This window comes from Phoenix dactylifera, unplaced genomic scaffold, assembly GCF_009389715.1.
Source record: "Phoenix dactylifera cultivar Barhee BC4 unplaced genomic scaffold, palm_55x_up_171113_PBpolish2nd_filt_p 000953F, whole genome shotgun sequence".
NCBI classification, from domain to species: domain Eukaryota; kingdom Viridiplantae; phylum Streptophyta; class Magnoliopsida; order Arecales; family Arecaceae; genus Phoenix; species Phoenix dactylifera.
In genome coordinates this window covers 87,888-103,877 of record NW_024068311.1, presented here as the reverse complement: position 1 = coordinate 103,877, position 15,990 = coordinate 87,888, and the positions used below count along the sequence as shown (strand labels likewise).

The following is a 15,990-nucleotide window of genomic DNA, read 5'->3' as shown; positions in this document are numbered from 1 at the left end:
TTTGGTACTTCACCCAGTTAGTAAACCGAAAGCAGACAATTTTTGCAAGATGATTCTCAATAAATTACTATGTTTCTTCTCCAAGGTTTGGTACTGAAACTTTCTAGGATGACTCTTTTATTCTGTGCCAATGGCACGTGGCTCTTCCTAAAAGTGCTTACCTTTCTTGGTTGATCTTAGACCATCAGTATTTCTTTTCAGCCTTCACCTTCACCATCATGCATTGTTTTCCCACCCTCATATCGAATTGGTTTCATTGATCATCATATGATTGATGTTCGAGAATATTTTACTACCAACTCTCAACTTGATATTGACCCTTTGAATTGTTGCAGGATTCTCAGTTTGGCAGCTTTAGGTAATAAAAAGACATGCTACAGAACAGAACCTACTGAGCTAGCCAGATCCAGAAGTGAAAATTGTCGTAGAGAGAAATCCTATAAATGTCTTTCAAGGAATTGACCTGATTCAACCATTTCTCAAGAACAATAGCTAAGGGCCTTGAGACTACCCCTTGGATCTCGAACTGACATGCTGATGGTCATGATTTTAATAGTGATTTGGAGATCTCATAGGCAGGTGTTGTCATTACTTAATATGCCACAGGTTCAAACTTATGAAACTATGAAACCATCCCAATGTTAACCCAAGCATTAAAAGGGCCTATACTGGGAGGAACTACGGCTTGTTTCACTATAATTTACTTCATTCAGTTGTCAGGAAGAAAATATATGATAAATGCCACACTAAAGTATGATCCAACTAGCCAAACTCCAGTTTAAACATTGTATTTCTGTCTCACCCCCCATCCATCATCTAACTCGTTTTCTTTGGTATTTATTAAAAAAAAATAGTGCGTCAGCTACTCCACTAGTCTGCTTAGATTTTTCTTCTTTTTCCCATACTCTTCTTTGAGTTCTTTCCAGAATATTTTGATATCTTTTTCTAATGGTTTAAGATCCACCAACAAGGTAGAAATATGCCACCAGTCTGGAGTAAAAGTTGTGTGATTGTCACTGCTATTTTACAGTTACAATCTTTCATCGGATTTGCCACTGAAATAAAGTTACCATTATCTAAGTGTAATCTGTCTCCTTTCTACACCTACCAGACTAGTGAGCAAATTCCTTCCCTGTTGGTATTACACTTCCCCATTCTCTTACAATCGCTGAACATTTTCTTTAAACCTATCGTGCACCAAAAAGGGAAAAGATGCAACAAAAAAAAAAAAATGAAGGGCCGAGGAGATATTTAAAGTTACCTTCTGTACAAATGGCATGATCTTTTGGGAAAAGGGGAAAGGTGAATTTAAGATCAGTAGTAGTACATGATTCACTTAGTAAACTTTCTTTATGCAAAGCCCCGATGACAAGTACTCCTGTATTAATTTGCCTATGAGAAGAATGGCATTTGAAGTCCTTCCAGATCATAATGACAGATAGGTCATGTTGTTATGCTGTCAGAAATTAGCCTACGCTTGGAACTGCAACGAGCCACCAATGTATGCACACATCTTTATATAATCAAAAGCCGTGATTTATGCATAATACTTTTTTGTACATTGCTTCCCATCTCATTATCCATTTAAAATGATTTCTGTATATGCTTCTTCACTATCCAAATTTAATATCTCGATATTCCTGTTGCTTACATCTTTGTGTGGCTCTTTCAAGTGGATAAGATGTTTGTGACAAAATAACTGGAAGATGTTATTATCTCAAAAGAAAGAAAATATTCATGTTTAATTTCCTAAATATATATATATTAATTATTGAAGGAATACATGGAGAATGGGACTGTAGTGAGAGCACATGTGCCCCTTCCACTTGCAAGGTCACTCACACCAATGAGGCAACAACATGTGGCTTCAGGTTGCTAAAAATATGATAAGCTTATTTCTCTAATAGCTTCTTGCCAGTTTTCTTCTCAGGCCCCCTGTTCGTGAATTGAGATATGGTAAATATTTTGTATATATTTTGGCCAAGATTTAGCGTAAGAGCTTGATCTTGTTGTAACATTATACTCATGTAGATAAAACTAAAGATATCTTAATTGATGACATGAAATTTTATGATTATTTTGAATCAAGAAATTGCCTTGTGTAGTTTTAAAGTTTGTGTGTTTGTCTTCATCAGTTGGATTAACCATACTAGTTTTTTATTTGGGGTTGTGAATTGTTCAAGCAAGAGAATGCAAGACTCGTGGCTGTGACTGTTGGGGCTGCTTCTATGTTTTAGTTGGGCTGAGCCCGTGAAACATGACCCATCTTGCACTTGTGATCATAGCATGTGTGATCTTGAAATTTTGCCTCCCAGTAGGACATGATTGGGAATACAGAGATTGACTGGAGTAAAGTAGATGTTGCACATCTTTCCTTTTTCTTTTGTTGGTGAGAGTACATCTTTCTTTGTCTGGTAATTGCTGGAAAAACTTCATCCATCATTTCACCTTGCTCTACGATGCGCTATTCCTTTTTCATATTTACAAAGAGAAAAAGGTCTACTTTAATTAATAAGAGTAGTTGGACCAAGATAAAATAGTTTTCAAGGTAAAAAGAGCTGGTATATGAAGACAAAAAAAGATTTTATTTGATTGGTGGTTGGGGCACTTAACTACATTCTAGTTGGCGGATATTGGTCAACTAGTTTTTCTATGCTTCGTTGGAGCTTTATAATTAAAGTTGCACTGCAGCTCAAGTAGCTTTACAACTTAAATTGCATTAGTTGACTTAGAAGAAAGTTCACTTCTTGTATTTAGAGAAGAGTTTGGGCAAAATAAAGATGAAACGAAAAAGATGGAGAGGAGAGAGGGTGTGGCCTTACCTCACCTTATGACCATGGTAGTCCATGGCACTATGTCCTTCACTAGGGCCCTCTTGAAAAGCCCCTCAATGGAGTCTATGTCCTATGTCTTGATATAGGCAAGGATCAACAAAGCCCAAGATATGGTATTGCTAACAGACATTCCTTCAAACACCTTGCAAGTGGACATCACGTCGAAGCACTTGATGTACATAGAGATAAAGGGTATTTTGAATGAAGAGGTTGGTATCAAAATTATCAGTGTCAAGGGCATAGGTATGGACCTAGACGCCCATTGGTAAGGAGCATGCAATGGTGCAGGCCTTGAGAAAGGCGGAGAAGGTGAAGGAGATGGGGGCAAGGAGCCAAATATAGTGCATAACACTGTAGTGGTGGAACATGTGGATAGTGATGACGAATGAGGAGATGGGGTGAAGGAGGAGGGCAGCACAGCAAATGAAGGCAACCAAGAGGAAGTTGAGGAGCGGGTAAAAAGGAGACCTAGGAGAAGATGAGGAGCGGGTAAAAAGGAAGTTGTTGCAATAAAGGTCAAGATAGATGAGGTAGCTGTAGGGCGTCCAAAGGTGGGAGACCTAAGGAGGCATTAAGGATGGTGGCAGGGAAGGACTCAAGAATGGGGCAGGAGAGGAAAGGGAAAGGAAAAGAAGAGATTACGGAGATGGCTAGGCGCAACCAGTGAGGTCTAATGGGACAAGGTCAAAATGGGGCACTAGACAAGAGGGACGCGATGACATAGAGTGTGGTGCTAAGATTTTAATTGAAATGGAATAGGAAAAAAAAATAATTAAAATATATAGTCGAGCTGCTGTAACTTGTCTTATGACCATTTTAACCACAAGTCAACCTACTGCAAGACAACCCTAAATTGCAGGACAAGCAAAACTCAACTTACTCTACAATTTAAGTTGCAGCCATCCAACTTAACTTTGTAATTTAAGTTGTAAGCATCCAAACAAGTAAATTGGTCACACACTTGTAACTGAAGCTCCATGCGAGTTTACGTACAGGACTCCAAACATAGCACCACGTTTTGATGCTTTCTAGATATAATAATTTTTTATCAAGTTTTTAGAGACTACTATAAATATCAAGATCATTTGAGTAAGATCCAGATATATTTTTGATTTTTTTTTACTTTTTTTGTTTATTTTATCCTGCAAAAAGTATATTAATATTTTAACCCTCCTTAATTTACTTTTTCGATACTCCAAGCATGTCCCATAAAATCTTGAATTTTAGCTGTCTCGATGCTTTTGTAAAGATGTCCGCAACCTGCTCCTTTGTCTTGCAGTATTTTAGCACAATCTCCCTGTTTGTAGTTGATCCTTGCAAGAAGTGATATTTGATTGCAATATGCTCCATCCTGTTGTGAAACACATGAGTTTTTGCCATTGTGATTGCTGATTGTTGCTGCCGAATATCTCAGTAAGCTCTTTCTATAGCTCTCCGATGTCTGCAAGTATTCTTCTAAGCCACATTGCTTGAAAAGTCGAGCTTACTGTTGCAACATATTCTGCTTCAGCTGATGACTATGCCACTGTGTCATGTTTCTTCGATGCCCATGAGAAAATTTCAGATCCTAGCGTAAGCATAGAGCCTGAAGTGCTTTTTATGTCGTTCATTGATCCAGCCAAATCACTGTCAGTTGGGTTTGTAGCATATGCCGAACTCTTTCATGCCGTGAATGTATTGAGTATTCTCTTTGCTACTCTGTAGTGAATCTGGCTTTGGTTCTGCATGAACCTTGATAGTTAGCTTGTTCATCTGCTTCTCATTGCAGAGCGCGCAGATAAATCCTTGAGAAGCCTCATAGCCAATCTTAAAACATAGGCAGGAAGAGTGTTTCTTTAGGAAAATATGAGCATTATGCTTCTTCCAAATGCTCAAGTGACAGTTGAACTAAGTGATGCCAAGCTGGTTGAAGAAACCTTTTAACTCCATGATTTTTTCATTTAGTCCAAAGAAAAGCGAGGCTAGCAGGTTGACCGCAGAAACGCAGAGGATCTAATGCAGCACCAAATTCTCTTGGAGAAGGGACAGTATAGAAGAAAATAAAGCAGATGTTTCTGAAGTGTTACTATACAGCACACAACCATTAGTAAAAGACCATCCCTGATTCATCAAATTCTCCTATGTATTTAATCTGTTTTTTGCCCCCAAACTGCAAAAAATGTACATCCACATTATTTTGTGGTCCTTTGACTCATCCGCTTTCTTACTTTTAAGGTCAGCGAATCTTGCCATTCTTCTATCACTTACCTGATTTATATTATCAAAGCAAGTGATCTTTATATGATAGCAGATGTCGGTGCTACAACATTCGTTGCAAAAAATTCTCCAACTTTTATTAAAGATAGCCCAATGTCACTTGCACCTTATGTAGGATTAAATACAGTCATAGCAGTAGAAAAATCAAGAGTAATCCATGCATGAGCATGTTCCCTTTTTGAAATGGTGGAAGCGGCTATTGTCCCTAACAATTATTTCACGTTCATAAAAACCCGAAAGTAGCTTTGTCACATTATGGCAATCATTACAAACTCGCAAGTTTTTTACAACTCGGATCGGCGACCCTTGTTCCGCATTTATAAGACCAAAAGCAATTGCCAATCTCTCACTATGGAGAGCCAACTCTGCTTCTTTATCTCTCTCTTCTATACACAACAGAACTTGTGAGGTGTCAGGAATGTATCCTGCACATTTCAATCTTTTACCCATCTCATTCAGTTTATTATAGATTGCTTCAGTCTGGGGGTGAGAAGTATCCCCCACAGCAAACTCATGAACCACACCTCCATGTTCTACCATGCTAGAACCTGGATCCTTTCTAACTCCTCTTTCCTTCATCAGACCCCTCATCTTCGAGACACTGTCCCAGAGGCCAGCAGAAGCATATATGTTGGAGAGAAGGACATAGCACCCAGAAGCCTCAGGTGCCAGTTCAATCGCACGCTTAGCAGCAAATTCACCAAGCTCAACTTTTCCATATTTCCTGCATCCGCTAAGTAAACTCATCCAAATTATCTCGTTTGGTCTCATGGGCATCTGATCTATCACATCTCTCGCCTCTTTTAGACGCCCAACTCGACAGAGGAGGTCCACCAGAGAACCATGGTGTTCGACTGTTGGCTTTATACCATATTCCTTGCTCATGAGATCAAAATACTGACGCCCTTCATCCACCATTCCCGCATGACTACAGGCACTCAGCACTCCAACAAATGCTATAGAATGGGGTCTTATTCCAACTCTCTGCATCTCCATGAATAACTGTATAGCATCATTAGCCATACCATGCATTCCTAAGCCCATGATCATCGCAGTCCAATGCCCCAACTTCCTTCTGTGAATCTCCTCGAAAACGGAGAGAGCACTCTCAATGCTGCCACACTTCGAATACATATCTATAAGACAAGTTCCAAGAACACCATCTACCCTAAATCCATTCTGCCTAATGTAACTATGAACTGACTGGCCCCTTTCGAGCAGAGCTAACCCAGAGACAGCTGAAAGGACGCTAACCAATGTCACCATATTCGGAACAAGTCCTGCTGCAAGCATCCTCTCATAAACAGAAAGAGCTTCTTTAAAACGCCCATTCTTATCAAACCCTGTGATCATCGTGTTCCAAGTGATGACATTCTTCATGGGCATCCGATCAAACAACTCTCTAGCAGATTCAAAGTCCCCATTTTTCATGTACCCATCAATCATCGCATTGCAAGAGACCACATTCTTCTCGGGCATCTGTTCAAAAATCTCTCGAGCAATTGTAGTTTCCCCGCATTTCGAGTACCCATTGATCAATGATGCCCATGAGAACAAATCCCTTTCCGGCATTTCATCAAACAACCCCCTCGCCACCTCAATCTGGCCATTCCTCGCGTACCCGTCAACCATCGAATTCCAAGTAACCAAATCTCTACACGAAATTCTATCGAACACCTCCCTGGCAGAGACCAAGTCGCCACATTTACAGTAGAAGCTGACCAAACTACTTTGAACGAAGCCATCCGGGCCGAAACCCAGCTTCAGAATCAACCCATGGATCTGCTTCCCTTCTTGGACGGCATTCAACCGAGCGCACCCTTTGATCACGCAGGGGAGGGTGAAGTTGTCGGGGGCGGCGGAGGACCGGCGAAGCATGTCGGAGAAGAGGGCAAGGGTGGTGTGGGAGTGGTGTTCTTCGACGCAGCGCTTGATGAGGGCGTTCCAGGAGAAGGCGGTGGGGTGGGGGATTCGGGCGAGGACGGAGCGGGCTTCGTCGAGGGTGGCGAGGACGGGGCGGGAGTGGAGGGCGAGGAGGCGGGAGGAGAAGGCGGGAGAGTGGGGGAAGAGGCCGGTTTTGATGGAGGCGGCGTGGATTTGGTTCAGCTCGCGGGGGGTTTGGCAGAGTTGGAGGAGGGCGGCGAGGTGGGCGTGGTTTATGGATAGCGGAGGCCGTGGCTGGGTCTGGGTGGCGGAAGGTGAGAATGAGTGGTTCATCATGGGAAGCCCGTTGTCTATTTTTTTTCCAGTTCAACTCAACTATTTTGCTTTTTAAGCACACAAAATATGCGAGAGAGGGGGACCGGGGTTGTATACTTCGCGCAAAAGAACGATTCCCCATATTAATTGATGAATATATATATATATATATATATATATATATATATATATTGGTACATCGGCGACTTACGTACAACGAGTATGGTATAGCCTATAAAGTCAGAAAGGAGAAAAAATTGTAAGGAATATGGACTAGAGACGTGGTTCTTCCAGATAAAATAGCCGGAGTGATGAGCCATATAGAATGCCACCCAATCCGCAATACTATTTACTTCTCTGTAAACATAAATAGCCTGATGGGAGGCGCACTCACCCAAAAACTACAGATGTCGTGAAGCAGCCGCATCCCACTGGCAGCACAATCTAGATCCTGGATCTACTCGATCACCGTGGCTAAATCTCTCTCAAGGATAATACTGTCCGCACCAAGCACCTGCCTAGCATAGGAGACTCCCACCCAAGCGGCTCTGATCTCGGCACCGACGATGGACTAATCGAAAATCCGCCGAACCCTGGCCGTCACTAATCTGGCCTCCTGATCTCTGATGACAAACCCAGCACCACTACTGCATCCACCCTGCTCAATGCTACCATCAAAGTTCATATTAAAAAAACCAGAAGGTGGAGGCTTTTAGGATACGAGCACAATTCTAGATGCTACAAGAGCGAAATGAGAGCCCAAGATTTTCTTAACTAACTTAAGGGACGATGATGCAGTGATTGATGTCAACGACCTCTGCCTTATAAAGTAGGGTTCTTTCCATGAATTTGAGTTCAAAGAATATGTATGTAGGTGTATAATTGCTTCTCAATTTCTTAAGAGCATACAAATTCATATGCTCATCTAGAACCTGGCTCCAAATGTTAAAGAGTTGCTCATCTTCCTATATTCTCTAGATCCTTTTGTGGTTGGATATGAATGCCAAATTAGAACTCTATATTTCTAGGCTTGGATAATTGGGTTCTTTTTAATTGAGCCACATCCCAGTCCAAGGCGCACAGTTCTTTTTTGAACCCAACCAACCCTCGATTTGGCTTGATATTTGAAACTTTAGGCCCAACCTTGCAATAAAGTCAAAGGCCAGCACCAAGTTAAGCAGATTAGCCTTTATTTGTTAACTTTCAGAACCGGGAAATTTTTTGTTAGGCGCTTAGACTGCTAAACGATCGCTCGAATGGTAATTGGGTTCGATTCGAAGCGGCATTGGCTCTCGCATCAACCTTGTATTGGCAAAGCCATGATTCCGCGAGCTCGGACTTAGTTTGCTTGGACCTAGGCTCTAGTCTAGATGGTGTAGGGTGGGAATAGATAGCAAGTGGGGATTAACCTCTCCTGGTCTAATAAAAAGAAAGACAGGTTAGGGCTTGGGGTTTAGGTGATGTCTTGAGGGAGGTTTTGTAAAGGAAGAGACATAGGGATGGGCTAGTGTAAGTGGTCTCACTTATGGCGCTGGAGAGAGAGAGAGAGAGAGAAAGACCAAGAAAGATAGCAGAGGGAAAGAGAACCAATATGACAAAAGCGACACAAACATAGAGAGATAGGAAGAGAGAATTGGGGGGGCGGCGGGAGAGTAGCCGTACTTGAATGATTGTGAAAATTGCAACATGCAGATAGGAGCAGCTTGTATCAACTTGTTAGTTTAGAAAGTAAATCTCATCCAGAATCTTATAAGTATGGAAAGGAAAATGATTGAAAGCTAATGAGAGGCAAAATGGATCGTCCTGCTCTAGCGTGGAACCATCCAATTCCTGCCGAGCAAACCTCAGAGTCGAGTAGGCTTCAGTCCCACTAAGAGCCAGCCCGATTTCGGACCCCGCCGAAGGCCGAGCCGACCTCGGCCAGAGGCCCAGCCGACCTCAGCCCCCGCCAAAAGCCGAGCCGACCTCACCAAACACATGTCGCGGCCTCCAAGCCTGCTCGACGACCCGCGCGTGCGCCCACGCTCGCACATATGACCGAACATCCTGACTTGCTGACCACGCCATGACATGTCAACCAAGGACCATGGCTTGCTGCCAAGAGCCATATCCTGCCACACTTGCCAAGAGCCATACTTTGCCACACCGGCCAACACCATACCATGCACAAGGACCGCCCAAACCGTGTGCCCCAAGTGAGCCCTAGCCTTGGCTACACACCACCTGACCAAGATCATCTCCTCTTACGATGAGGATAGACCATACCTTAACCACCTAGGTACCCTTGTGAGGACTATAAATAAACCATATCAAAAACACTCGGGAACTTTTTTTTTTCAAAATACTCTGCTAACTTAGTCATCGGAGGGCCTTTGCCGGAATCTCCAGCCAAGACTTTGTGTAGGTACCCTGGAGCGCAGGACATGGCTCCCTTTCTCCCCTTTTTTCCATCTCGGCCGGCGTCTTCTCGGCTTCCTCCGGCGTGATCACCTCAGGCCATATTTCAACCACAACAGAAGCCTCTCCTAATAAAATAGTAGAGATTTCCACATAACGATAACACACTTAGATTCGAGAACTACGGCTAGAGAATATGCTTGTTTGGATACAATATTAGATAATTAGAGGAATTCCATCATTTGAAGTTGTCATGTATTGGGTCAAGAAATTAAGATCTTCCTGAGCCCATCAAGTCAAAAATGCCTGCTAATCTGCTCAAAACTAAGCCAAGCCAATCAAGCTAACTAGTTAATCTAGATTTGCCCAATGATACTTTAAATATTTGGAAAGAAGTCTGTGTCAAAGCCAGCTAGCCTATCTCCAGTATATATTGCTGTAAATAGAGATTTGATTTTAAAATGTATTTTCCATAGTTAGGCTATATTATATTTATTGCATGTTTAGATTAAGGAGTCTTAATTGTTGTAATTAATCTCTTTTCTATATAATGACATGGTATTAGAGCCTAGCCATTTTTTTCGTGATTCTCTTGTCTTCTTGGTACTCGACATTATAGAATTGGTTCTGTAATTTCTTCGAGCTTCAGAGTGGCATAATTTTGTTGCATAATCTTTCTTTGTTCAACATGTCTTTTGAAAAATCTAAGTCTTCTTGCATCTATTTTTCAGGAAAGAATTATTTTACTTGGGAATTTCAATTCCAAACATTTTTCGAAGGCAAAGAACTACAGGGACACCTTGATGGGTCTGATTCTAGACTTACTGGCAGTGCTAAAGTAGCAGAGTGGGAGATGAAGGATGCACGCATTAGGAGTTGAATTTTGGGAACTACAGAATCCCACATAATTTTGAATCACTGCCCCTATAAAACAGCCAAAGGTATGTGGGATTATTTGAAACGGGTTTATAACCAAGAGAATGATGCTAGAAGGTTTTAATTGGAATTTGATATTGCAAACTACAATCAAGAGAGCTTGTCTATTCAAGAATACTACTATGGTTTTATTAATTTGTGGACTGAATACTCTGATATTGTGTATGCCAAAGTTCCTATGGAGTCATTGTTTGCTATTCAAAAGGTCAATGAAATAGGCAAGAGAGATCAGTTTCTGATGAAATTGCATCCAGATTTTGAAATTGTTCACTCTAACTTAATGAGCCAATCTCCTACACCATCTTTGGATACTTGTTTGAGTGAGCTTTTGTGAGGGGAACAGCGCTGCTTTACACAGGCAGTTATGGAACAACAGAAGGCTTCCACAGGTTCTCAAAATATTGCCTATGCAGCAAATGGGAAGCGAAAGGTCGAGATATGAGGAATGTTAAATGTTGCAGTTGTAAGGAATTGGCCATATTGCAACTCACTGTCAGAAGAAATTTTGCAATTACTGCAAGGAGAAAGAGCACATCATCACAACATGTCTGATGCGACCACAAAATCGCAATCAAAGAGCATTTCAAGCTATTGTTAGTTCTCCAGCTTCTGATTCTTTGGATTCTCTCTCTAATGCAACGATGTCTTCACAAACTTCTTCAACTACAGTTGCTGCCTCTGGTTTTCTAACACCTGAAATGGTTCAACAAATGATCTTCTCTATTTTTTCAGCTCTTAGACTTACTGGTGATGGTAAATCTCCTTCAAACCTTTGGCTCTTTGATTCTGCAGCCTCAAACCATATGACCCATTCCTCCAAGAATCATTCTAATGTCAAACACTATAATGGCAATATACAAATTCATACTGCAAATGGGGATTTGCAATCCATTACAGCCATTGGTGAAGTCTCTTCCTCTTTGAAAGATGTTTTTCTTTGTTAACGAGAAAGCTCGTCAAAGGATTGTTTATGCCATTAATATATGGTAAGACACCCATTGCCGATACTAAGTAGCAGTCAAAAATTTGTATCCATTTTTCATGATATTATGCATGGATCAGATATATCAAATTCTCCCCTTCAATCCAAGATGCAGGCAAAAAAATATCTGATCATAGCCTGTCATCTAATCCCAGTTCCTCCGAGACGTCGATGAATCCTCATCATCCGTCTCTTCCAGTTAAATGCAACAATAATGGAATGCATCGGCCGGGCACAGCTACGCATGGAAGACGGTCAACTTTACTGAATTGAACAAAGTGGTTTTCTTTACCTTTTCGTTGATCCTCCTGACGGCATCGGTACACTCATAAGATAAGGGTTTCTATTTATTTTTCCTCAGCCTATTGGATAGGATCTTTCGGTCGTAGGCCAAGTAGTCCAAAGGCTAAACGGCATATTTATTCATCTGCACCTGAAAGGGCTTCATGAGCAAGAGCTTATTTTTACGCTTCTTCAAAAAAGCAATTCTCTCTCCTCTGGCATCACTTTACTACCTTTAGATAAAATATTTCCCGCAGAAGACAAAGCAGACTCTCGGATGGCACTTGCTTTCCCAACCGTAGCGGGATCAGATTCTTTATAAAAGTGACCACCTCTTCTTCACATAAAACCATTCGCTTAGAATTGACAACTGCAACCCTTCCCCAATGCTCTTATTCCTACTTGAGCAAGTCTGTGCAAGACATAGCCTCAGACTCATGGTCTGAGGTCTCATTTGTCGTCTTTTGCAAAGACGGGAGTCAACCTCTATGGTTCGGTTCGTAAGGATAAAGAAGAAAAAGGCGAGCAATAGGTCGAATTACTATATAAAGAAGACTTGTAAACAAAAGGACTTATTGTTCGAGTAGGAAGATTTCGGTTTTTCCGGATGGGATGGATGGATGATTTCGAAAGGACATGGGTCCGGTCGAGCCACTAAACACCATAAGGAGGAAATACAGACGACTAATGAAGTTGGTTTTTTGATCGAGGGCGAGGAATGGCCGCTAGACCTTAACACAGGAAAAGGATAGACAGATGGATTGGTAAGTCACGATAATTGAACACAGGCTCAATCTTTCGACGATTGAATGAAATGAAAGATTGAATTAAAGAAGCATGCCATCACAAAAAAAGCAAAGAGCAAGGAGTGACTCGGCCAGCAGAAGTGTAGTTCTTTGGGTCCGGGGTGTAAAACGGGGTTCGGGAGTGCCATGATCCTCCGTGGGGTAGGGGACTCTTCTTCCCCAGTAGTGAAGTGGTAAGTACCTGACAGACCTAAGGCTTGGAACTAAACTTCAAGCTGGGGAAGGAAAGCAAGGAACTGATATGCAAAACTAACTGGCAAGAGTTGAACCGATAGCGCATACCTTACCAGGCTGTCAAGGAAGTGAAACAGGCATTCCTAGGTTGAGGTTACCATAGGATCGACCCTCAGTCAGGCCTCCGATTCCAAGGAGTTGATTCAGCAAGTTTTCTTTGCTACCCCACGGAAAGTCTAATCGGACATTTTTGAATGAAGTTACACGACACAGTTCCTATTACTATTACTTTACTCAGCTCACTAATTGCACAAGAGAAGGGCCCTTCCTCTAGCACCAATCTCTTGCTGCTAAAAACGTCGACCTTCGATACCTTCCTAGACAAAGTGCATCCGCCAAAGTAGCAACAAGAGACGAAGTATCGGGTCCTAGATAAGATTTCCTGCCGAGCTCAGCGAGCAGGCCTTCTCCACTCCCTCCATCCAAGTGGGGACAGGGCGGTAAGTAGAAACAAAACCTGGCTTGGCCCCTTTAACAACATATAGATAAGTAAAGATTGCGAATACCGTCACCGTACTTCAAGTAGGCGATGACATTGCTCGTATTCATGGTCTTGATGAAGTAATGGCAAGTGAATTAGAAGCAGATCTGTCCTCTAAGGAGCGTTAGCCATACCATGTAACTACAACACGAGGGACCCCTCCACAATTCCTTCCTGACAGATGCACTATTAGATCCCGTCGAGCGAAGGTAGAGCTTGAACTTATGTGCATTTTGCAGAAGTTAGAACTGACAACTCTCCAAGGGGCAAAGCTCCTACGATCATTAGATCGCCTTGGCCTGGAAGGGGCTTCTGATGATCTCCTAATCGCTCTCAAAGAACAAATCTTGCTTTGGCTTTGGCGCATTTCATGTAACAGGTTTGTATGGTCCTGGAATATGGGTCGTCCGCTGAGATCGAGATGTCCCTTAATTTAGTCGGTACGGTAATAACGAGAGTATATCCTGGAGTTCCGTACCCTTATAGTACACTAGGCTTGCGGTCTAGACTCCTTCCCTCACTTCGTTCATGATAGTTAGTCCATTAGTAGTCCCTACCTCCCTTAGATGCGTATTAGTGAGGCTCGCTACAATGCCTCTATCTCCTATTGTAGGCCGATAGATCCGCTATAGCCTATCCGCCCATAGAGGCAAACACCTGACGGAATAAACAGCCCTGACTCTTAGACCAATTCAGGCAACCTCATCGAATCGAAGAAAAAAGGCTCCATTCTTCTATAAGGAGGTGAGACTAGAGCTGAAGTGCCCTCGCCCTTTGAGAGGATTGAGCGGAGAACATTAAGTAAGTGTTAAGTCGGGTCCTGGGAGGGGCTCTATGATTGTATACTTCACCAATTGAACAATCTACACATTTGCTAGTAAGGCAAGGCAAGCGAATCCTCGAGCGTCGGTTTTAGAAGTTCAGCATAGTGGTTATCCAGGCAGGGTTTGCTCGGAGTGATCATGATTAGATCCTACAGAATAAATCATAAAACGAAGCCTCACCGATCTATTGGTGGCCTGGTTCCATAATGACATCTCCAGTCATTTTGATTTGTATGAACCCCAAGGGTGGTGCGTCAACATTGCCGCACGAAGAGACAGGTGAAAAATCCTCTAAGTGGTAGGCAGGTCAGGTTAAGTGAGAGAGCTACGATTCAAGAAAGGATGGAATGTTACTTATTAGGTCCTGTTCTATAATCTGGCTTGATCTTGTAGTCCAAAAAATTCCTATTCCTCTCTGCATCAATCTGATTTCTCCCTCTATTAGTCCCTCCAGGAAACTCCGATTCGATAGCATCTAGAGCAGCGAAAAAGGCGAAAATAGTAAGAGCTCCTTCTGTGGCAGTCAAAATCGTGGGTATCTTTACTATTGATTCAATTGCGACAAGAGCGCATTCGATAGCATCCTCTTCTAGGCATCTAGATCGATTCCTAAGACCCTCTTATGCGCTACGTCCTACTCCTACTGTAGATAGATGCCGACCCGCTTGACTGCTTGACTTTGCCTGCTTTCCTGTCTCAACAATAAGATAAGAAAGGAAATCAGTCCCTAAGCTGCCTAATTCCTTATCCTCTATATAGTCAAGGGCGTATTCTCTGTATTCTCTCCCTCACAGCTCCTTCTCTGTGCGCACCGATAATTCCTTCACACTTCAAACTCCCTTCGACTGCTAACTCTGAGCAATATCCTTACTTATATATATACTGCAGTTCAGTTCCAAGCCTTAGGGCAATAATAAGATAAAAAACCGCTCCGCACCTTCCCTATGTGCAATGCAAGAAGTACCTTGGCTTATAGAGGTCAATCAGTCAGACATGCCATGTTCAGTCTAATTGCCCTATAGGTCTTACAGACTAACTATTCCTAGTGTCAGAGCTAATCGAATTGGGATACCTTAAATAGTCAAGATCTTGCCCCTATGTCAGTTGGATTCGTGAAAAGAGAACAGCTCCTTCTTTGCATCAGTTACCTTTCGATGGCTTTGGCGCTTTTGTCAAAAAGTCCAAAGACCGGCCGCATCTAGAGAGATAAGCGGAGTAAGGGCCTCAAGACTGTTACCAATAGCAATAGTCAGTCTCAGAGAAAGAAGTTCCTTAACAACTCACTAGCATCCTCCTCTGGGCATCTATATAATAGATGTGTCAAAGAGCGTATTCGTCGCAAACAAAACAACCTATTCAACTATATGCAACATATTCTGTAACAACAACAACGTATTCTCTGCATCTTCGATTTCCTGGTATTCCTAACAAAGGGGCTACGCGGCCAGAAAGAAAAAAATCCTGCAACCCGAGGATATTGTTAAAGTAGAGTTTCGCCCTGAGCAATGAAGATAGGGAACTTGCCCATTACAATAATAGCATGATTACAAAAGCATACGGTTTGTTCTTACGAAGACTAACCGAATTGGATGGGAAGGATGGTTTGCAAGGAGGTATACTGGCAGAGTAGGAAGATAGGCAAAAGGGGGAAGCGGCTAGAACTTCTCCTCCAACGTAGCTGGTAAGGCTATTGAGAAGGCTAGTGTAATACCTTATTGAAGCAGATAAAGCTCAATGAAGATTCTAAACTCATGGTAGC

General features: G+C 42.2%; 1 protein-coding gene across 4 annotated transcripts in view; it reads left to right on the top strand.

Annotated features, from left to right (window-relative positions):
* The window catches only part of LOC103698536 (GTPase HflX-like), a 37,373-nt gene extending 26,813 nt beyond the window's left edge, over positions 1-10,560 (top strand). The window contains exon 8 of one of the 4 annotated variants that reach the window (XM_039121046.1): positions 10,418-10,560. In XM_039121046.1, the coding sequence (XP_038976974.1) occupies positions 10,418-10,528 (111 nt within the window). In that variant the 3' untranslated portion in view covers positions 10,529-10,560. Of the gene's footprint in view, positions 1-1,777; positions 2,078-10,417 lie in introns of those variants that run through there. The other 3 variants (XM_039121047.1, XM_039121044.1, XM_039121045.1) reach the window with 3 other exon arrangements.
* Positions 10,561-15,990: the final 5,430 nt, after the last annotated feature.